At 52.0% G+C, this 23,794-nt stretch overlaps 1 protein-coding gene across 1 annotated transcript in view; it reads right to left on the bottom strand.

Moving 5' to 3' along the window:
• Nkd1 (naked cuticle homolog 1 (Drosophila)) overlaps positions 1-23,794 on the bottom strand; it is a gene marked incomplete at its 5' end in the record, with an annotated part of 82,789 nt that extends 58,995 nt beyond the window's left edge. The window contains 3 exon segments of the mRNA XM_005388270.2: positions 22,717-22,850; positions 23,476-23,508; positions 23,646-23,794. Coding sequence (XP_005388327.1) covers positions 22,717-22,850; positions 23,476-23,508; positions 23,646-23,670 — 192 coding nt within the window.

The raw sequence follows: 23,794 nt of genomic DNA, 5'->3' as shown, positions 1-23,794 counted from the left end.
TCATCAGCGCAGCCCCACGGTGCCCAGTGGGATCAACAGGGCCTTTATCACTCTCTGCCAGGGTCACATGCTAACATGCAGCTGCCCTCCAGCCAGTGCTGGAGTCTCTTGAATACACTCACGCTCACGTCTCACACCTTGCTCTCTAAGCCAGCTCTCTGCACAGAGGACCACAGCAGATGTCATGACAGGCAGCACTGTGCCCACTCCGGAGCAATCACCACTCCAGCTCAGTGACTGGGCAGAGAATGCATAATCTTATAAGTCACAGGTTATAAATATTTAAGCCAGGATTATCCTTACTACTCTTTTCCTGCCTGGGGAAAGGGAGAGGATAAAGTAGCCAAATGTCTTTGTGTCACTGGACTTGACCAGGAGGTAGGAATGGCTGCTCCCCCCGGCTGTGTCCTGGAGTTTGCTTAAGCAATACACACATTTACCCAGCCACACGCACCGCTTTTGTCCAGGGCTTGTTCAAGGCCTGGGTAGGACTCTCGGCTGAATGGGGACAAATGAGTATACAATCTCAACTTTTTAAAACAGCATACAGATTGGTAAGAAACTAGCAACCAATTTCAAGGGCTCAGAATCTTCTAGAATATTCTGGAGCTCAGGCAGTGGGCCTGGTGCCACTCACGCGCTCGACGATGGCAGTGTTCTTAAACTTAACACTGTTGACACTGGGGCCAGATAATTCTCTGTCCTATACATCGTGGATGTTTGGGAGTACTCCTGGCCTCTACTCAGTAGATACCAGCAGCATTCTCCACCAGTCAGGACAATGAAGAATGTGCCCATGTCCCTATGCTATCATCCAGAAGTCCAGCTCAAAATGGTGCCATGGATGGTGGCCATACTAAAACATAGCCCTGGTGGTTTCAGATCTTCCATTTTCTCAAACCTGGATTTTTATGCGCAGTATCCCCATTTAAAAACTGACAACGAATGAAATTCTTTTTTTTGCTGTGAGAGCCACAAAACACGTGCCGGTCTGTCACTAGCCACAGCCTCCACCAGACTCCGCCGAACCCAGATGGGAAAATGAGAAAGGACACAAACCATTCTCAGCACTCAGGCCCCTGAGCTCCCAAAAGGCCAAACTCTAACCACATGACTCTAGAAAGGGTCTTGGCAAGTGAGAAATGCATACAACAAAGACTGACATGGAGGAGGAATCTGAGTTATTTCTGGGGGAGTTCTGCCGCAGTATCACCTGCCCAACACCCTCTCCCAGCTCTCTGGGCTGACAAGCCCACCCCAAGGAGGTAAGATCACATTCTTTTTGAAGGTACCCACTTCTCTCCTTCCTTCTCCCTCAAAATACAATCACCCTCCTTCTGATGTTCCTATAGCCAGACCTGGGCTGGGCCCAGTCCATGCAGCAAATATCTGAGGACACCCCACCCCCCGCACCACCAAATCAGGTGGCCTCGGGTACCGAAGACTTAGCGCCAACCTCCCCCTTTCAGAAGCCCACTCTTCCTACCTTCCAGGCCCCTGCTAAAGGACTCATTCTGAGCAACTTTCCTTTCCTTTCCTTCAGGCAAGAATCTGGGTTACTAGGGGGAGGGCAGGGAAGAATCTAATAAATCTTAGAATACACTTCTTGGCTAAAGGAGAAACACACACGCACCCCCACTTACTGGTGTCATGAAACAACTCCGCAGCTCTCTCTGAAGAACAAGGGTTCAGAAGTTACTATTGTATTCAAGCTGTATTAAATCAAGCTGTGAGAAGCACCAGGGTTATGCTTTTAAAGAACGCCCTGAGCCAATTCTGATGTTTAAAGGGAAAAGGAAAAAGTTTCCAAGGCTTCCAGAAATTCCAAGGAGAGGAAGTTTCAAACTTGAGTGTTCACAGTCCGCGGCCCCCACATGGAAACAGCTTGGTTTCATGTATTTGGTTTTACTGTTCAAACTTTAGGGTCTTTTAACTTCTTATTTTTACAGGGCTCAGAAGAAAAGGGAGACAGAGCCATTTACTCACCAAGTGCCAAAGAAAACCCCAGCACCTCCCTCAGCGGGCCTCAGCCCTAGACGGCCATGAGGCAGGGAGGTGGGGCGGGACCCCCTGGCTCCTGGCACACCCCAGGCGCAGCTCCTCTGCCCGGGAGAAGCCAGGCCCTGCAGGCCAGCTGCTAATTAACTCCAACAAGATCAATTCAGGCCAGAGTGAGCGGGAGCAGGACCAGGCAGGACTGTCACTGGGCTGTGGCTGGCCTCCGGCCACCAACAGCAGGAGGAACAAAATGGAGAACTTCCAAAAACAAGACGAGGCCCAGCCGGGCCCGAGGGATCCTAAATTTAGTCCCTGGGGAAGGTGGCTGTGTCTACACAGCCAGGGCACCAGCGAGGCCCAGCATCCCTTGGAAAGGTCAACAAACCAAATGGGCCCTCCCAGGACACCTCACCCCAAGCCGTGACTTCGTGACAATCGCCTGGGCTGGGACAGTGACTCACACACAGCAGCTTCCAATCCCAGCTCGCAGGGTCCAAGCACTGTGTACCAGGCTGGGCAAAGGCAAGGGATGTGTACCCATCTAACAGGTGCAGAGACCGAGTAAAGCCAAGTCCCAAAGGAAGCAGCACAAGGACACAAAGCGCACAAGCAGTCCCCAGCCTGACTTTGATTTCGAGTTCCGTTGCTGGATACCCATGTGACCTGGGAGAAGGCATGTTACCATGAAGAGCCTCAGTTTTATCATCTGTAAAATGGGAATGAGGATGTGTACTTTAAAATGACTTGAAAAGACACCAATAAAATCTTAAGATCTGTATGTGTAGATGCACATTTCATGTACACATGCGTGGAGACCCTACCTGGATACAGACAGTCCCCACCTGGTGGTGACAACACCCTGCTGTTCCTCACAGTGGTCACCTTCCCTCTCAGCCCCTGCAGCTGAGGCACGCCTGACCTGTTTCTGTCTGGGGTGTGAGACACTAGTGACCCACAGTCACCAGGGCCGAACCCAGGGTAGTTATTTACTTAACGTCCCCAGTTTTCCTGATGTACAAAAGGCCATCCACGAAGAGCTGCTGGAAACCCAGTGGCTGGACTCAAGGAGGGCGCTGAAGGCCCCCACTCACCCCATCCTGCCCCGCCCCTTCTGCCCCCATGCCTCTGTTTCCTCATCTGTGAAATGCGAGTAGGAATGGCATGTAGCACAAAGCGCCATGGGGTAGAGAAGCCCAGGAAGTGCTGCACTCAGTACCCGGTTCCCAAGAAGCAGGCTGTGTGGAGGACAGTTGTTCATGTCCTGTGGACCATGTGTGGCCTTTGGAGGCAGCCGAGGGAAGGACTCTGCTTCCAGGGTTCACGGAGCAACTGTGGTGTCCGTGGCCTCGGGGCTCCCAGTGGGAGATGTGCTCCAGGATGGCTATGACATCTGCGCAGAGCTTTGTGCTGAGGGTGGCAGAGGATGCTGGGGCGGTTCAGTTTGCACCCCAACCACAGCGGCGCTATGCCAGGCACAGGAGGTCCCCACACCGCAGCCCGCTGGTGGTGGCCTTCACTGCGCTCGCACAGGCCATCCTGACCGTGCCACTGAGCGCCCATCAGGGCCCGGCTGAGCTGAGCAAGCAGCCGCCTTCAAAGGGAGGACCGGGGATGCCAGAGGGCAAGAATGGCTGCCCAGGGACTGCACGGTAAGGCGACAGTTGGACCAAAGCTTTCTCTAGGCTTTGGAAATTGTCAGTGACTTGGGCCTGGTTGGAGAACTGAAGCCTGCAAGGGTCACCAGATTCCCCAGAACTTTGGGAGTCTGAGCCAGGAAGGCAAGTTCAAACCCAGTCTGAGTGACTTAGAGAGGCTGTGTCTCAAAATAAAACATAAATAGGCCTAGGGATGTCACTCAGTGTAAAGGGCCTGTATTTTATCCTTAGTACTGCAAATAAACATGCTCAATTCCAGGTTCTAAGATCACCAGGTTAGACACCCTGAGGTCAGGGCTCTGCCTTCTGCAGGGAGAGGTGATCGGGTGGGATCAGCAGCGTGGCTGGGAGGAGGACAGTCGACTGCCCATAGCTTGTGGAAACAGACTGGTTGCACCTGGTGGCTTTGGGGTTGGTGGAGTCCCGGTTCCACACAGTCTCAAGACCTCCCCTCCACACAGTCTCAAGACCTCCCCTCCACATTGCGCACACACCCAGATGCAAGCTGTGTGAGGACCCGCCATCATCTACCTAGGAAGCATGTGCGTGCCAGCGCTCCAGGCCCAGTGAAGGCCATGGATCCTGGCCACTCCTCAGTCCTTTCTCCCCAGCAGAGGAGCCAGAGACAACACCTTTGGCTAAGTCTGTGACTTTAAGAATCGCAAATTCGTGTGCTGCTCACCATTGTCTCTGTGCTGGTCTCTTCCATATCCATTCACCCCTTACTTTTCAAATAAACTTTTGGCACGGTGTTCAGTTTGTCTTGTCCAATTCTTTGTCGGTGGCAAGAAAGATCTGGAATACTTCTGACTGGCGAGCCAACTACCCAGTAACACCACCACTGTCTTTTAATCCTCATACTTGCTCTGGATGTGGGTTTTTGGTTACTATTCCATTTAACTGAAAAGAACACTTGAGACTTGAGAGAGCCCAGGACCCACCAATCTGTCTAGGCCAACCCAGGAGAGAACAAAGAAGGTGCCAGCAAAGCAACAGGAGAGCTTTCAGGAACAAGGAGGAGGGGCTGGGGATTTAGCTCAGCGGCACAGCGCTTGCCTGGCAAGCGCAAGGTCGTGAGTTCAATTCCTGATACCGGAAAAATACCAAAAAAACACGGAGGGTGGCCTCAGCAAAGGCTGCAGGGCTGGGGAGTGAACGTGGAAGTGGCCTGAGGAGGAAGGAGAAGGCAGGGTTCCCCAGATAAGGTGGGCAGGGGGCACATCTACAGGAAGTGCAGAAGCAGTGGGCCAACTGCCCATGGATGGAATAGCACAGAGATTCCTCAGAGCCGGGACTAGGAAAAGAGGCAGGAATTCTGGGCAGAAAGACGCGTTAGCGCAAGCCTATGCACAGACATCGCAGGAGAAATATCCAGGTTCAATAACATAGACTTGGAAGAGTAGCCACTGCCCACCCCATGGGCCATGATGCCATCAGAATCCAACTTCCCAAAATATTTACCAGAAGGTTCCGGGCATCAGACTCCATTCTGTAAACTTGGATGCTACTCGAGAGCCAAAATGATAGATCTCCCAGAGAACAAGATAAACTCTCCCTCACATTCTAAATAATGAAAGGGAGGTGGGGAGGAGAAGGAAATAAATCAACCCTCCCAACCGCCCAACTTAAAAGGGATTATGGTCAGCCGCAGAAGGGTGCACCGAGGCCGCATCCTTATCAGGCATGAGGCTGCTCCAGACACAAACAAAACTTTTGGCAGACATCCCTCTTCCGCATGGGGGAGGGGAACAAGGAGTCCTGATCTGCAAAGGTCAAACCCATCCTCCCAAGCACAACCAAGGGGACAGCCACCCCTCCATTTCCGGGAGAGAACAGCCCCTTCCGTGAACCGAAGCACTAACTGCAGCTCAAGGAATAAGGCCCGGAAATTGCTGGGATGGCCCAGATTGCAAATGGCTCCCTGCATAGGTCCTCTGTACTCAGAAGCCCAAGCAGTCAGCTGCTTCAGCAGTGGGGCTGAGGGGAGGAGTACTGCCTGCCCCCCAGCAATACCATGGACATCCCTGGATGGTGCAGTCAAGAAAGGGCTTGATATGGGTGACACAATGTGAGTAGAGCTGGTGTCCTCGATTTACAAATAGAGAGCTCCACATGGAAGGAGATGACAGAGCTAGCACTGACCCAGACTCCTGGCTCTCCATCCTGGGGCCTTCTCACTGGTACAGCCAGATCCTAGTTTCTAGCCCTCCCTGACACACCTCCCCAGGTAAGAGCCTGGCTCTGACCCCTCCCTTCCCTACTCTCTACCCCTCCCCCTGCTTCTCTCCCCTTAGCTTTCCTGCTGCCTGCAAAAGTAGCCCCAAGCCCCCAGGCAGAGTTAAGAGAAGGTGGGTGCATGTTTGGGGGCTTCAGGCCTCCCTGAGCCATCTCATGGTACCCACTCCCAACTCCAGAAATGCAGCCCAGCTTCGCAAACAGCCCGTCCAAGAAGCAGGCTTCTAGCATAATATTTTCCTCCCACGGAACGTGAGAATAAAGGGCCTTTTGCTTGTCTCCTGAAATAACTGGCTCTCACCATAAAGCAATCTTCTGCCCAGGAAAAATATTTCTGTATAACTTGGTAACTCTATCTGCGGTTCCTTTTCTGAAAGTCAAAATCTTGGAGGGTGAAATACAGCAGGGGCAGACATTATGACAAGCTCATGAAGTCATGTCTACCCGAGACGGTCCCTCCTTAGCGCAGTGATTAATTTGCTGTTAACCACAGGGACTTTGTGTCTTAATACACTCAAAGCAAAGCTCCAGCTCACATTTCCACCAGAACAATACCCACCACCCGGGCCCTGGGGTCCAGCCAGGCAGGCGGCAGAGCCATGGCTGGGCTCACAGGTCAGGAGGGACTCAGCTGAGATCAGGGAACTCCCGCAAGTGGCCCCAGTGCACAGGTGAGTCATGCCCTACGGTCTGTCCTTGGCCAGGGAGGAGGTTCAGTTCATAAAATACACGAGGGATGTCCTAGATCGGAGGAGAAAAACACTCACAACTAAACCAAACTAACTCCAGGACACCTGGAGAGGCCACTGAAACATGCCTAGGACTTCATTTTCCCTTCTGTAAAAAGGGAAGATTTAACTGGGAGGAACCCCTGAGCCAAAAGATGCAGCACCCTCTCTGAACCTCTCCACCCATAAAACAGCAACCGAGCTTCTTACTGGAGCCCTGAAGAGACAGAAGCAGGTTTAATGGAAATCTCCCAGGACACACAGCACCTCCACTGGCCTTACAGGGCCACCAAGCATGTTCACTGAGCACTACCACAGGCTAAGCCTCAAGTGGCTCTGCATTATTTCATTTAATCCAAAGTCACTCCAAAGGGGTACTCTGCTCCCTGCTTTACAGGTCAGGAAATTTAAGAGCCAACACATTTCAGTATAAACCCAGGTCTGAGGCCTACGCCCAAAGCTCTGTCCCCACTGAATTAGTAGAAGACTCGCATGGCAGGGTTGTGGGAAGAGGCACTCCGGACACCCCAAGACTGCACTTAAGCATGTAAGAGTACTCATCTATGGAGGGAGATGACACCATCAGATTCTGCAGGTTCCCAAGGGTTTTGTTACCAAAACCTGAAGGTTAAGAACTATCAACCTACGATCACCCCAGAAAGGCTGGGAGCTGGAAAGGAAAGCTGTGAGCCAGATGGACCACATAGAGGTGTGGCAACGCCCCCAGGCTCTTTCCAGATGCAGTGGCAAGGAGTGCTTCTCCCCAAAACAACAGAAAAGTAGCCTGGGATTTTGCAAGAAACTTCTCTTCAAACTAGAGATAGAAGTCTGGATTGCTGAGTGCCAAACTAGCAGGACCTGGACAGAATCTGCCTGAGAATACAGCTGACCCAAAAGAAACCACAGTTGAAGACACAGGTCACTTTGCTGGAACAGTCTGAGCTCTACATCCAGCTGCACCTGAAGTCAACTCCTAGGCTACATGAGCCAGTAACACCTTTGAATGAAATAGTTGAGACAGGCTTGGAACCCAAAGGGTCCTCACAACTCCAAACAAAGAAGGGTTGCACCTACTTAACCACAAAGTCCCCCGAAGCTGCCTTCAAAGCTACCAGCAGGAGGAGAAACTCAGCTTTGGCAGGAAAGCAGTAGAGCAACACCTGGAGATCACATCAGGGTATGCACTCTGTGTATCAAGGCGGTGGAGAATAGAAATATACACCAGTGAGCTAAAACCAACTACAGGCAAAATCACATAAATGATGACTGCCCAACAAAAGAGGAGATCAGCTCAATAAATTATGGTCTATCCTTATAAGGAAAGGCTGGATATCCACGAAGAACAATAAGATCATCTGTACTGACATGGAATACTTCCAAGATACACTGTTCAGTCAAAGAAGCAAGGTGTGGAACCAGATGTGTAACACGCAGCTTATGATAAAAGAAATGTTTAAGTCTCTGTCGCTTTCCTGTAATTGTCCACCTGAAGTGGATTGCTCAGTTACCACACAAAGACCAATGCTCCTCAGTCTTCTCAGCCAAGAGGATGTCTACCGACCCTCCAGGGAGTGGGCATGCACAAATGCAGAAAGGCTGTAGGCTCCTTGAGGAGCCTCAAACAGCAGATCACCCTGAAAGTGAAGGGGAATGAGGCTACCTGTGCACTGCACAGCCTTCAGGATTGTTTGGATTTGCTCACACACAAAAAGTGAGGCCCCTTCTGCAGGGCAGGGGAGAAGCAAGCAGAAGCTCTTTTCAAAGGCACAGAGCGAAGGAGCTCTGTGTAAAGAGCTCTGTCCCTCTGCAGTTCTGTGCCCTCTGCCCAAGCTGCTGGGCGCTCTGTGCTTCACCCTCCTGTCAAATGTTCTCTGAGCATCTGCCGTGTGCCAAATAGTACAAATTGCCCTGAGGCTACAAGGATGGGCCACAAAGAGCTGGGCCTGTGGACTGTGTTCCAGCCTCAGTTATCCCATAGTAGGAGAATTGATCCTGGCCAAGATGCTGCAAACATTACCTAACTGACAAATCACTGCGAGGAAGCCACTGAAAACCACAAAGCCCCAGATAAACACTGGCAGGACGAACCTGGCCCTGCTCTGGGTTGCCGCCTCTAGCTCCAACACACAGTGTGCCTTCCAGAGCCAGCAGTTGCCAAGCAAAATCTCCAGGGTTAAGAAGCCCCAGTTTATGACATCAGGAGCCAGCGCTCCAATGTACCCATCCAGAAGGAAGGCTGTGATCATTCCCAACCACAGAGGCTAATGGCTCCTAGACTGCACAGTGTGGACCAGGAGCTGTCCACCTCTGGGAAGGTTCACTGGACCACACAATCTATTTGTCTTTTTAACATCCTTCTTCCTTCCAGTTCTAAAAGGAGGAGGGACGAGACAACCCTTTCAAGAAGAGGCCATACAGGGGTTTCAGAAGCCATCACCACGGGGAAGTGAGAAGAGGGGGCACTATCAACTGAGAGCTTGTCACCAGTCTAGAACAGGGCTGGCTGCTCTGCAGGGCCACCCACTGCAGGGCCATCCCCATGAGTCTATAAATGGGGGATACCATGCCCTCCTCTGCCCTCCCCACTCCTGTGTGGTCCTGTCACCTCACCTTCATATCCTCAGTACATGCAGCTGCTGACTCAGAAAGTGGGGAGCAAAGAAACCAGACTCTGGGGTAAACAGCTCCCAGGAGGTTCCGGAGCTGTTGGTCCCCGGGCCACATCTGAGTGTGTTTCCACCCCATGGTCCCTCCAGCACCTGTCTCCTCTCTCCACCCATTCTGGGTAAGCTTCTCCTACAACTGCTAACCTATGCTACCTCCTCACCCTGCATTCTCATTTCAAATGCACTGGCTTTTTGAAAAGCCCCAAAATTAATACATGCTCATTTTTGTAAAGTCAAGTATATGGAAACACCTAATATGAAAAGTGAAATTCTTTTCCCTGGTCTTTGACAGGATAGCCTACCAGACCTTTCTCTATGCACCTGCAAACATACACCGACACCGGTCTGAACAGACTTTTGTATACAGTTGTCCCTCTGCATATGCGGAGGACTGGTTCCCGGAATCCTGCAGGTGCCAGAATCTGCAGATGCTCAAATCCCCGATATAACATGGAGTAGCATCAGCATACAACCTACACACACTCTCTTGTACACCTTAAATCATCTCCACATGCTGTGTAACACCTAATGGGATGTAAATGGTATGTAAATAGTTTTTACACTTTATCAGTGAGGGAATGACAAGAAAAAGTACATGTACAACGTTCCTTTGGTAGTATTTTCAACTATAGTTGGTTGACTCTGTAGATGTACACTCCTTATAATTATGTCCTTCTTTGTTTATTTGGCAGCTTTTCTTGGTTTTCTTCCTGTCAGCACAGGAGACCCCAACTCATCCTGCTTTCCCCAGATGCACGAACCCATGAAACAGTCATGCCACTGCTGATGGACCTGTCCCCTAGTGATAAGCACTTGAGTTGTCACCAATCTGTCATTCTCCCAACAACACAGCCATGAATGTTCTCAAAAATCATGTGCTTCTGCTGACACGCAAATATTTCTCAGTCCTTGCATGACCCACTGTAGTCTTGCTTCTGCTGCCACCTCACTAGGACAGCTCTTGCCAAAGCAAACCATGACCACACTCCAGTGGTCACCTAAGTCCAATGGACACCTTTCCTTTCAGTCTTTCTATCTCCACTTCTCGGCGGCTTCTCTCTAAACCATGTTCTCTGGTAGACTATGTTGATGGCCCCAAATGAATCCCACCCCTCAGTATTTATACCCTGTATGCCCTAAAGGAGGGCTGGACCTGTGACTTGCTCTACCCAAGAGAACACAGCGGCCCCACCCTTCAGAAGGCCTGGCAGTTGTCCCTTTTGCACTCTTGGGGATGCAGCCATGTGATTCTGACCATCTGAGATGATCAAGCTATGAGGGAGCCCAAGCTAGCCACAGGTGAGGCCTGCTGCCCCAAACACCTCACCAAGCACAGCTACCGCAGACAGACCACTCCAGCTAGGCCAACAGAGCCACAGATAAGTTGTCCTGCCACTCTGCCCAAACTACATTATCCTGAGCAAATCACAAACTGACTCAGTCACTACATTTCAGACTTTTCTTTCATGGGAACAGAAATAAAGCCCCTTCCTGTTTAGCATGTGTCTTCAAGGAGGAGGCAAAGGCCAGGAGAGGCCCCCACAGCCAAGCTGGGCCACTCCTAGGCTCGAGAGTCCAAAGACTCAGCCCCATCTGCTTTCTGGCATGCAGGGACCAGAGGGCGGTTCAGAGGGCGGCTTCTCAGGCGTGAAGCCATAGGGCCCCCAAGGGACTCCTCATTCTTTTTGTCCCCTAAATAAGGGCAGTGCTTAGCAGCAAAGGAAAGGAGCCACTGCAGTCCAAGGAGAATCTGCCCTGGTGAAAAGAAAATCAATAAAACCAAGAAAGAAAATGAAGGCGCAGGGAAGTTAGGGAGCTCACCCAAGGTCACACAACTAAGGCGAAGCAGAGGGAGGGCTTGAAATGCAGCATGTCATCCCAGAGCCGGCACCCACAGAGGGCAGCTGCTTCCCTCTGCACCTAGGCCTGGGCACCTCGGCACCCCATGAGCGCTCCCCATCTGCTCATGCTCTGGGAGCGCTGGATGTCTTCCCATTTAACTATCTATTCATGAACAAATACCAGTACTTTTCTGACACCGTGACCAGGACCTAAAGTAGGAATTACCTTTTATAGTGGCCTTCTGTCTATATGGTTTGGGGTATAAATATGCATGTGTGTTTCTAGTAATACAAAAAGTAACACAAGACAATATTCATTCTTACTCTACATGAAATTATTCTCACACTTTTATTCTTTTTTTCGCATTTTTCTAAACTCTGGGCACTAAACTGAATTCATGAGCTGTGGTCACTTCCAAGTCAAGTGTCCTTGGGCGAAGTAGTAGACGTCTTTAATGCTTCAGTTTCTGCACAGGTAAAATGAGTATCCTGGCAACACCTACTTCACCATGGTTCTGCGAGGACTGAGCGTGTGGCACCAGCAAAGAGCACCTCCTTCCCACGGGGCAGCATGGGGCTGTGCACACAGACAGCAGTTAACAGATACATCAAGCCTGCAGTCACAAAACAGCAGGACAGGAGGCCCCCACCAAGAACTGCCTGAGCCAGTGTACTTCTCTGACTTCCCAGGACAGGGGAGCGCAAAGAGAAAGCCCCAGCACTCTCTGAAGAGGCGCTCTGTTCTTGGCTTGCAGGGGTTTTCTTAAATCATCTTTTTGCTTTTGTAGTCTGTCTAGACCACCGGGGGAAAGAAGGGCAAAACAACAAAGTCAAGGTCGAAAACTACCCTGTAACATAGGAAGACGAGCATAGAGTGGTTATGGCGGCCCTCAGCATCGCCCCAAACCTACTCAGTGGAAGCGCCACAAGCAGAGGCCTCTGTAGGGGCCCTAGCCCAGGCAGCCTTCTGACTTAGAAAAATATCCTCAGCAGGAACCCACTGGGGAAGCTGTGGCCTTTCCCAGCCCTTACCTGCAGCCTCAGGGGACATGGGCCCATCCTGCTAACAGAGGCCCTTTACGCTCTGCCTCACCCTCACCAGCGCCCAGCTCCACCCTCAAGGCTTGGGCAGTCCCCGTGCGGGCAGCCAGTCAGCTCCACGATGACACTATTTCTGGGGACTAAAGTCTTCCCCCTACTTCCCGGCTTCCCCCACCCCCAGAAAGAAGCTGAAGTCACGGAAGGTCTGCAGCAGGACACATGGGCTCACCGTGGCTTGCAGCACAGAGCAGCTCCACCCACCCCAACAGGCACTGGCCACTCCCCGGCTGGATCTCAGATTCCTGCCCCGACATCTCAGAGGCACTGTCTGGTCCTGAGTCAGACACCAGGGATGAAGCAGGGACTCTGCACCACTCGTGCGCGCTGCTTGGCCTTTGCACTTCCCACGGCCCGTGCCCAGAAGGCTCTCACCAAGCCCTCTACCCACTGGCCATCTCCTACTTGCTCTTTGGGTCTGCACAACTTCAATGTCACTCCCAGTCCAAAGCAGAACCCCCTCCAATCTCCTCCACCGCCCTTGTTCTTCCCCTGCATCACGCCTGGTGTACTGGTCGCACACTCAGCGCACATCTGGGTGATCATTAGCAAACCACATAAGAAAGCTGCCAGGGGATGGACAAGATCTGCCTTATTTTCCAATTTGCTGAGATGAGCTTATTTCACAACTCCCCAAGGTAGGAACCATCACCGCATCCATTCCACAGATGTGAAGACTGAGGATTCAAGATGAAGTATTACTTGGCCCACGGCCACCCAGCAGGGAGAAAAGCATCTGAGACTTGGACTCAAAAAGTCAGGCTCTGCCAGCTCCGTCACACTTCTGGCACCTTTTCCAGGCCCCTGCTAGCCCAAAGCACATCTTCACCGGATCTTCCCCACCTTCCCTCCCACACTGTTCTCCAGCCAAATTGAAATTCTCCGTCACAGCTTCATAGCACTGAGCCTTGGCGAGAGCTGTACCCTCTGTCCCGGATGCAGCCTGGATCCAGCTCTCCTGGCTGGACAGTGAGCCTGTCTCCTCACCTGTGCAATGGGAAGCAGCAGTCCAGGAGGCAGTTGCAAGGATTCAGTGAGAGAGAGAAAGAATGCAGGTGCAGCGTTAGGCACAAGGCTCAGACTGTCTCACACTCCCCTGTGTGTCCCAGTATCACTCGCACGCTGATACCCATCACCACTACCACCACCACCAAAACACGAAGGTCTCAACCAGCAATTGCAAGCCCCCAGGGTACTAGGGCCCTAACTGGATGACAGTGTTTTAAATTGGGAAGACTTTGCATAAAAATCTAGATACTCATTAGCCACAGTCAGTTGGGGTGAGAGGCCCTGTCCCCTTGAGACAGGGCACGCATTCCCAGGGCACTCCAGTCCCCACAGCTGCCACTTGTCTCCCACTCAGTCTTGCTGTACCCATGACATGACCTCTCTAGGTTGATCTCAGTCTTACCACCCCTCAAAGCTCTACTTATGTGCCATCTCCTTCCAAAGTCCCCGCCCCTCCACAAACCCTGTGTCTGCCTTGTGGATGAACAACTTCAATGGCTACCTTGTACTGAGCACTTACTATGTGCCAGGGAGTTACAATCATTCCCCAATGGTACTCCGCACAACCACCACAGCAGGCAAGTGATATTTTTATCCTCACTTTCCAGATGCAGAAACTGAGGCCCAGAGATGATTCTTCTATTGCCATCTGTGCCCCCATCATTTCCCGCCCCTTCTCTGTGCCCCAGGAAGCCGACCTCAGGGCACCAAACTCCAGGGGCTCCCTGCCTGTCAACTTCTGCAGTCAGCCAAAGGGAGGTCCAGGCAAGAACCTACAGGGTAGGGAAGAGAGAAGGTGGGGTGTTCCCCCTACCCCATCACCACTGCAGCACCATGGCTCTAACTCCAGTTAATCCTCCACGCTTAAGATCTCTGCCAGGCCACCCCAGCCCTGTTCCTTAACTGTAGCTCCTGTGAGGACCAGCCACATTCCTTTCTCTCTGGCCCTTCTACCCTAGGATAGGTAACTGCTTCCCACTGTGGCTAGGCCTGAGTGCCTCAACACTGCATGAGGGCTCCCCATCCTGTTCATACTCTGGGGGCTCTGGAAGTTTTCCCGCTTAACTATGTACTAGTTCACTGTAACAGGTGGGTTGTACCTGCATCCATTTCCAGCTGGACACCTGGAATACACAGAGGTCTGTCAGTGTCCAAGGTCCCACAGTTAGAAAATGGAGCAGCTAGGACTGGAACCCAGGATGCTGGCCTCCACAGCCCCTGCTCTTTAACCTCAATCCACTTCTATTTCTCCTGGTCCTCTGCCTGCCTACAACTTCCTCAAGGGTCATTAGATGACACCCAGAGAAACAAGCATTCTGCCCAGGCCAATGCAGACTTCCAGAATCTCCCTGGGCCTAGAGAATACAGTTAGTCACTGATTCCTCTTTATCTTCCAAAGCATTTTTACAGGGGAGAACCCACCCCCACATCCCCTTTTCCCCCTTTGAAAGGTCACACAGGGCTTCTCACACAGGACCCATCACTTATCTTTCCTCTGGAAGAAGCCCAAGGCCCACAACATAACTAGGAAAGTTGCCAGGCCCATGCCTGGAGCTCAATCAGGATCTCAAATAAACTGCCCTCTTTGTAATAAGCCTTTCCCTCCCACGGCTGGTCCACGTATCAAACACTGACACAACCATAACACACATCCTTCCTCCAACCTCCAACTCACCTGTGTTTCAGCTTACATCGCATTTCCCCCAAGACCACCTCTGACCCTACACCTACACCTGTACCAGCTGGTACTCTCTGATCTAGACCCTGTGTCCCCCAACCTTCCCGTTAACATTGTCTTTATTGCTCAGTGCCTGTCTTCCCAAACCATGAGCCAATCTAATGAACAAACATCCACACAGAGATCCAAAGCAAAACATTTACATATCAAATACAGCCACGTTTTAAAAGACTACAGCGATGCCTTGGTATCCACAGGGGATTGGTTGCAGGACCCCCTGTGGATACCAAACTCCACAGATGACAAGTCCCTTATATAACCAGGTTCAGCATTTGCATATAACCTACGCGCATCATTCTGTAGCCTTTAAATCATCTCTACATTACTTACAATACTTCAAACAATGTAAATTATGTAACTAGTTGTGGAACTGTATCGTCTAGGGAGTAATGACAAGAAAAAAGTCTGCATGATCAGCACAGACTTTTTTTTAAAATTTTCAATCTTTGGTTGAACCCCTGAATATGCATTACGGATGGCCAGCTTCATAATCTATCATGACAAAAAGATTTACTTTAGCTGTGCAAATAAACTGAATACTAGGGAATCTAGCAATGAAAATCATGCATACAAATTATACATCAAACCAGCACAGAATGACTCGGTCCATCAACAGCCCAACAGCATTTGATGTAATTCACTAATTATTCCTGATTTTATAATTCTTAGCAAGCCAGCTATGGAAGCAAGTCTTCTTAACCACATAAACACCACACGCAATACTTAATCACTATTAAACAGAATATATAGGAGACTTGAACCAATGCAATAAGAGAAGAAAAACAGACCAGAGGCAATAACCAGAGTTTAGTTGCACTTACTCTAAATGCTGTGATGTAAGAATGATGTCCTAGTCCCCACAGTTTCCACAGCATCCTAAGCCCAGTGCTTGGCCTGGGGAAGGTAGTTAACTATTCGCACAGTGAATAACCATCCAGATGACGTCCGATGGTTCAAACAGCACCCAGTACTTTTCTGGAGGCAAATATCACTACTTAAACTGTACAATTCATTTTTTAAAATATTTATCTTTTCCTACTAGATTGTAAGTCCCATGAAAACAAGGCCTGTGCTCTCTGCTCAGAACAAATGTATCCCTGGCATCAAGTGAGCGCTCAACATGTCCTGCAGCTGCCTGAAGGTCTGGATAAACGCACTCAATGGATAGGGGCCGAAGGGGGTGATTCCACCCTGCCTCTCAGCTGCAGAATCCTCTGTGCAGAGATGGGAGGGGCCCTCGAAAGGCATCAGTCACAGGCAAGGCCCCGCATACCCGCCACAGCCCACGAGCTCTGTAAGCAAGGAATGCAAAGCCCAGACTGACTTCTCGAAGCCCTCAAAACACACACACACACACATACACCCAGGACCCGCCTGGGCAGCGGGCAGAGCTCATGTGTGCGCCGCTGAGGCTGAGGATGACTTCAGCGGAGGGACCCGAGGCTTCCCTCCCCAAGCCTCGTGACCGGTGCCCACAGGGATAAACAGCTCCTCCACTTGCCCGGGAAGCTATCAAAGAATTACTTATGTCTCTGGAGTGTGTGTTTAGAAAAGGCCCCCACCCCACCTGGGCTTGGCAGGAGTGGCGACATCCTTGGGCTGCCCTTCGGGGAGTGCGCGGGCCTTTGGTCCAGCCCCTGAAGGAAGCCGGCCATTCTTCACGCAGAGAGTCTGAAGCCATAAAGAAGCAGGCAGCGTCCCAGAATAAACGGAGCGGGGTGACATCAAAGCCCTCCTTCCAGATTCAACAACTGAGGCCTTCAGCTCTCTCTGGCATTTCTTCCAGGATATTCTGGGCTCCTGCCTCAGTTCTCCCTCAGATAGAAAGGCACGGACTTTGCAAAAGTAAAATTTTTCCTTCCTTAGCAGGAGGGCAGAGGAGAACGAATTTCTGTGAGAGACAAGAACTGTGAAAGGAACGCTGAGAGAGACACACACACAGACAGATGGACAGGCAGACAGACACAGAGATCAGGGAGGTAGCAAGGAGGTACCTGCCTTGGAATCCAAGAAGCAACCTAAAAATTATGTTTCTAAACCAAAGTGAGTGTGAATCCACAGCGGCTGAGTGAGGCTGCAGGAACCCTGAGCTGAGGGTTCTGGGCTCCCTGACTCACCTGTGTCACTACACTGGCCCCCTAACTGAAGGGTCACTCTGTATGTCCGTTTCTCTGAGTGTGGTAAGCCCAGGCAAGGAAGCCTCTTCCCTCAGGCCCATGCGCTCTGTAGTTCCAGGGTGGGATGGGTTCCCTCTGGGCTCAGCTGTCACTGCCTCTTGTCCCCTGGCCTTTGAGGTGCCCTCCTCTGTCAGCAGCCACCCTCATACCTCATCCCCCCATGCTCTCCACAACTAAGCTTCTGGCCCTACAGCTGACCTCTTCTGACACAACCACAGGGACCACCGGGCCATTGCAGCAGCTGGAATGGTGTCCCAGTCACTGTACACATCCCTTCTGTTAATCAGCTCCATGGAGTGTGCTGGCAGCTGGATCCACCTCCAACCCACACATCTGTGCAGAGGGACAGGTAACTCAGAGCTGCCCACAGGCAAGGGTTTCCAGGAAGAGAAGCACAAGGAACGGCTCCTACCGAGCCCAATCCCACACAGAAACCTCCCAACAAACCCAGCCGTCCCTCTTCCAAGGACCGTGGTGAGCCTGGTCCTCACTCCTCCCACACCGCCTGCTCGAGCGTCATTCCTAAGCAAGTGTCTGTGCACTTGCTGCTTCTTGGTGCCTTGGTGCCCTTCATTATGCTGGAAGCTGCGAGAGGATGGGCGACACATATCTCTCACTCTTTACTGCACCCCCAGTGCCTGGCAGTTAGGGAACTATTACCAAGAATGAATTGTTATTCATTCTTAATTAGTAATTACCTAGTTAATCAATTACGCTGAGTGTCCGGAAAAAAAGGCCTGTTCTACTCTTCCACTGAGGACAGTGGGACCTCAGAAGATGGAACAGGGAAGCAAGAATAAAGGGGAGAAGCCAGCTGGGGAAAGAGGTAGAAACGGTGACTTAATTTAATTTCTGTTATTCCTTCTTCCTTCATTCATTCAATATATGTTAAGTGCCTACTGTGTGCCCTGGGGATACTACAGGTGGCTGATTCTTCTCTACCATCTTACCTTCTCTCCCCACTTCTGACACCCTCCCTCCAACATGAGGGGAAGAAACACCCCTGCGTTCTACGTCCCTGCAGGGCACACAGTGGATGCCTTCTGGATTTGATTTTCCCTGGGTTTCTGACAAAACACGCATGCACAGGGGTTTTCCTGATTTTTAGGGACCAGCACACACATGTGGCCCAGCTCCAGCCTTGGAGGGAGGAAGACAAGGGAGTCCCTGAATTCTCTACCACATCGAAGATGCCTCACAGCACCACCAGCAGCCCTGAGGGACCCAGACCTATGGGAAGCCAGCAGCCCACTGGCACTTGACCCAGCTCCGCTTGCCTAGCCTCTCCTCTCCATTTCCCGGGATAAAGAAAGCGAAGTTGGGCTGTGAAGCTGCCCTTGGGTGCTCATGGCAAAGGAGAACCTCTGCCCAATTCCTCCACACCAAGTCTTCCACCAGCTGCAGAGCAAATCATCTTTTAATTCTGAAACACCAAGTACTTAATTTATGTTCTACCTCAAATGTCAAGTCCACCTCCCGGCACATAGCTTTGAAACCACGTAAGGAGGCCTAACACTTTCCATATGGCGAAGACATAGGGCCTTTTAATTGTGCCAAGTGGTATCATTCAAGGGTAATTCCCCTGGAATTCAGCATTCGGGCAGCAGCTGGGCCAGCCTCCAATCTCATCACCCAGCCCCGCACATCCCCATGGGCTCCAATCAGGCCTGCACCTTCCTAATCTTCCCCAAATATCAAAATGTGCTAGGTGCCCCCTAATCAAATTACCAAACCGCCTGGCAGCCGCCTTTGATCTAGAGGCAGGCTTGCCTGGCCCGCAGCTCACAATGTATTTCTGCAGTCAGCTCTGCTATAAAAGAACAAAAGGGTGAAGCTGGTGTGGAGGTTAAACCTGCTTGTGCATATTCACACACGCAGACATGCACACATCGTGTGAGCAGTACAGAGGCACGGAAGTTCTGTGTCACCATACTGTCCTGTCCAACACCTGAGTTCATCCTGCTAGTCTATCATCTGTTAAACTTCTGTTTCACCCATGGCTTTTCCCAAACCCAGTATTTCCAATTGGTTTTCTTTTCCAACTGCCTACTGCTGCTGTGCATTTCCAACACACTCCATTATCTCTTTGAGATGATTATGCTTATTTTACTTTTAGTTCTGTGTACCACATGGTTCTCTGGCATGTGCGTGGCTCAGTCTATTGTTCCTCTTTCAGATCACTTGTATCCTGCCCATTTCCCCTAACTTTTCTCCAACGAGCTCATGTGCCCGTGGATTTTATCACAGTCATGGAAGGGGCAAAGCCCAGGCCTTAGCCTGGCTCCCTCCTAGTAAGCAGGATGGGTGGAGGCAGATAGCTGTGGTTTCATAATCACTTCTTATGCACCTCCATCTCCATTCAGGTTCTTTTTGAAGAGTTATCTGTTATAACTCTGCCAGGAATGAGAATAACACACCCATTCTGCAGAGAAGCTGATTAAGGTATACAAGGCCAAAATGGCTTGCACAAGATGACAAGCCACTGTAACCAAGACTGACCTCAGTGATTTCTGTAGTTAGGAGGGCAGGCTTAGGTTAGCAGCAGTGCGATTACCCTCTCATACCCCAGGACTGTGTACGCAATGAGAACACAACCTGAACATTCACGGAGCTCCTCAGACCCACAGGGGAAGCGGGCTGAACAGCGGCCCCTCCCGCCTCTGCCTGCACCACCATGGTTCATCTCCACATGCTCACCAGCCAGCTGGTGCCCCCCACCCAATGAGTCAATGCACACCCTCCCAGACCGTATTCTGGTGCAGAGCCTCCACGACTTCCTCTCTCCTAGAAAGTGCTCTAGGAAGGGAGAGAAACTCCGTCCACACCAGCTGGCAGGCAACTCCAGAGGGTTACGGGGAGATTAAGATAATGTAAGCAAAGTGCTTGACATACACAGGCACTTAATAAATAGTAGCTGTCACTGCAATAGTAATAACGTTAGTTGGATAAGCCACTAATGTGTCCCCAACCGCTTGGTGACAGGCCAGGTGGAGGAGAGACAGAGACCATCGCGGAGACAGGCTGGAGCTGGCTGATGGACACTGCCAGCCCTGGAAGCCGGCAGACTTTGGAGCCCACACCCTCCTACATGCTGATGATATCACAGGAGAACCTGCCAGCCACCCCTCCAGTGCTGGTGACACTCAGGAAATGAAACAGGCCTGAGGAGAGTCCATTGCCCCTCCGTGTCCCCAAATTTGGACACCCTGTCTCACACTCACAGTGCTGATCACTTGTACCCAGTATTTTTCTCTGAATCAACTTTACACTATATCTCTTTTAACTTCGCTTCATCCTAAGCAATCATATCTATGAAATCACGAGTTTGACTGCCTAGTTATTTTTTTCTGATTAAAAAAATAGGTAGCTATTAAGATTTAAAATATTCCTCCAGGCACCACCTAAAACTGCCTTACAGGCTCCCTACAGGGCTGCCCCACACCTTGGGCTCACCACGACCATCTCCCAGGGTAGCCTGATCTTCCCCACCGCTGCAGACTCGGGAGCTGAGCCGTCTGGACCAACGCAGGTGAGAAGCCAGGCATTCAGGCCCAGCCACTAAGAATAACTCCCAAGGAGGCAGAGCCCCCCGCCCTTAACGTCTTTGATGGCTGGGCCCACCCTCCAGCCACCCAACACATGTCATGCCGATGGCTCTATGCCTCACATCTTCAAAAGTACTTTGAACAAATATTAATGACCCCTCAGCGTTTCTCCGAAAGAGGGGGCAAGGGAGGAAGGGGGACAAGCACCACCATCCCATGCTGTCCTCAGCTGGAGGAAGAAACCAGGCAACAAAATTCCATGACTTCACCAAAGCCACAGACTGAAGCTGGGGCCCCCTCCCCACCCTCCTTCATTTCCCCCAATGGCAACTTTTACTGGCTTGCATTCCTCTTGCTGGGAACACTACTATTTAATTAAAAACGACAGACTTTTGTTTTCCTCTCCTTCTTTCCTCCCCCCACCCCATCCTCTCAGACTGGATGCCAAGGAGACCCACCAAAAACATGCGGGTAACATTTGTTATGGCTTTGAAGATAAAAGTCAATTGAAGTAAGCCCTCGCTGTATTTCAAGTTTCCCCTCTAGCATGGAGCAAAGCTGCCTGGCAGTTTAGGAAAGAAGACGAAGAAAAAAAAAGGAGGGACTGCAAATAAATGTCATTCTGCAGGAATACTTTGTAAAAATAAACAGGCTGAAAAAACCCAAAACTTGATTAATGGAAATCCACTCAGTTGGCCTCTGTCTTGAGCTGCAAATGCATTTGTTCATATGGCTAAACTGGATCATTTTCAGTGGCCTTTAAATAAATAAGTGGATGAAAAACTAGAGATGGTGGGGGAAGAAAGAGAAGTTTGTAGTTCTCTTGTTAAAGGGCTGGACTGCAGTGCTCCCCACCCACCAAGGCTTGACCTTCGCTAGGGACTCGCAGCTCCAATTCCAACCCAGGCAAGAGAGCTGGAGAAGAGAAAGCCCCCAGCCAGGCAATGGAGGGGGAGGAAGAAGAGAAGGAAGAGGAGAAAGGGGCGGAGGAGGAGGAGGACACTTCTCCAGGATACAGAGGATACTGCACAAGTGGACAGGCCCACCTCCCAGCACAGGTCCCTGCAACCCAGCTGCCAGGACCCATCACCCAAACCCACACATAGCTAAGTCTCCACCAGGCTCTCCCCAGCCATGGGTAGGACCAGAGAACTAACCGGACCTGAGACTCAGTCTGTTCCCCTCTAAGTTAAAAAAAAAAAAAGAAAAAAATTAAATGTCACATCAAAAAGTTGATTCATCCTTTGATCCTCGGCTTTCGAGAGTTCCACGCAGACCATCTGAAAGCCCCGTGCAGAGCTGTGGAGCTCACAGGACATCTGTGAACACCAGTCCCAGGCCAGGAGCTGGGGCTGCACTCACTCATTCCCCTGTCACACTCACGGCTCCTCTAGGAACAACTCCAACCTCAGGAACCTGCTTGCTGAAGGCAAAGCTCGCACCTGGGCTATGGTAGACCGAGGCCCTTTCTCTCCTGCAGGCCATGCTAAGGACTCTGCTGGGTCTCTGTGCCCCCTTGCTCTCCACTCTGATGGCAGATGGCACTGATGAAAGCCACAGGCACACACTGGGGTGTGGGGGTGGCCACAGAATCTTGGCTAGCACAGCCCTGCCTTCCACCAAGACATCCCTACCACCTGCCCTATCTCCCTAGACCCAATAATTCCAATTCCTCCCCACCCTGTGGAGGGGGCTGAATGCTGGCCACAGATACTGTGTGGAAGTCAGAGCAGGCCCCCAAATCCCACCAGCAATCCTTCCCCATCAGCTGGACCTGTGGCACCTCCTCACCTAGGACTTCCTCCCCAGGAAGCCCTCTGTCCGCAACTGGACAGGACACAGGTGTCTGACTGACCCCCAAGGTTCCCCAAAGCAGGAAGACACAGGGTCATACTGGCAGGGCAAGGGCAGCTGAGAAGGATTTTGGGACCTAAGCGCTGTGTGAAGAGGGTGCTAACAGTTGGGGTGTGGAGACCTATCTCTGAGACTTAAAAGAGTGAGGGGGTGGGGCAGGGTGGGGACCGTACCCGGGTGCCTCGACCAACGGTGCCTGCCAACCGCAGCTGCCGGGGTCCCGAGAGGCCGCTGGGGCAGCGCTGCCTCCCGATCCACTCTTCGATGCCTTTCCGAGCCCAGGCAGCGCTCACCGCGAAGCTGTCACCTGGGGCAGGACGACAAGGGGCCCCTGAGTATGGGCACCCCGCCAGTCCGCCTGAGGAAAGTTACCCCAGAGGAGGGAAGGAGTGGGCGCGGCAGAGAGCCAAGCAAAAGCACTCAGAAATCCACGGGGTTCAAGAGCTGGGGTAACTCCATGAGAGCGTGTTCACAGAAACCTCAAGAACATGGATCAAAAGAGGGGTGAGAGAGAAAGGAGGAGGGGTCCGGGGATCAGAAGAGGGAACACGAGAGGCCCCAACTGCAGAAAAGAGGGCTGAGGTCAGGAGAGGGGGTTCCGTGGGCACGGGAACCCAGATCCCGGGAGAAGGGGCTGGGGCCAGAGAGAGGCGGGCAGAGTCTTGGGGTAAAGGACTTGGGGGTGTGATGAGCTGGCGCAGAGGCGGGACGCAGGAGGGGGAGGGGGTTAGGGTCAGAAGTGGGAGCGCAGGACCGCGAGGAGCGGGAGGAGGCTCGCAGGAGGGGCAAGGACCGCTCCGGCAGCGGGTTTGGGGGTCTGGTCCCGGGAGTTGGGGTTGGAGTGGTCCCGGTAGCTAAACCCGGCGGCTGGGCCCCTCGGCCGCCGCCCGGGTGCCTCCCCATCCTTCCCCAGCGGCCCCGCGCGTCCCTACCTTCCGGGCTCTCCCTGCGCTTGCACACGGCGGCTGCAGGCACATCGCGCGCGGCGGCGGCGGCGGCGGCGGCGGCGGCGGGAGCCGGAAAGAAAGGAGAGGGAGAGAGTTAGCGATGCGGTGCGGGGACGCGGGGCCGGGGTCGCGGCGCGCGCGGCGGGGGCACTGACCCGGCTTGGAGTGAAGTTTCCCCATGCTGGGGGCGCGGCGGGCGGGGACGTCCCTAAGCCATGCGCCCAGCCCGCGGGCCCTGCGCCTTGCTTCGCTCTCCTCTTCCCGGAGCAGCCCGGGAACCGAGCAACCCCGAGGCGGCGCCGGG

Source organism: Chinchilla lanigera, unplaced genomic scaffold (assembly GCF_000276665.1).
Source record: "Chinchilla lanigera isolate Chin_1 unplaced genomic scaffold, ChiLan1.0 scaffold00032, whole genome shotgun sequence".
Taxonomy (NCBI): Eukaryota; Metazoa; Chordata; class Mammalia; order Rodentia; family Chinchillidae; genus Chinchilla; species Chinchilla lanigera.
This window is presented reverse-complemented; position numbering and strand designations above follow the sequence as displayed.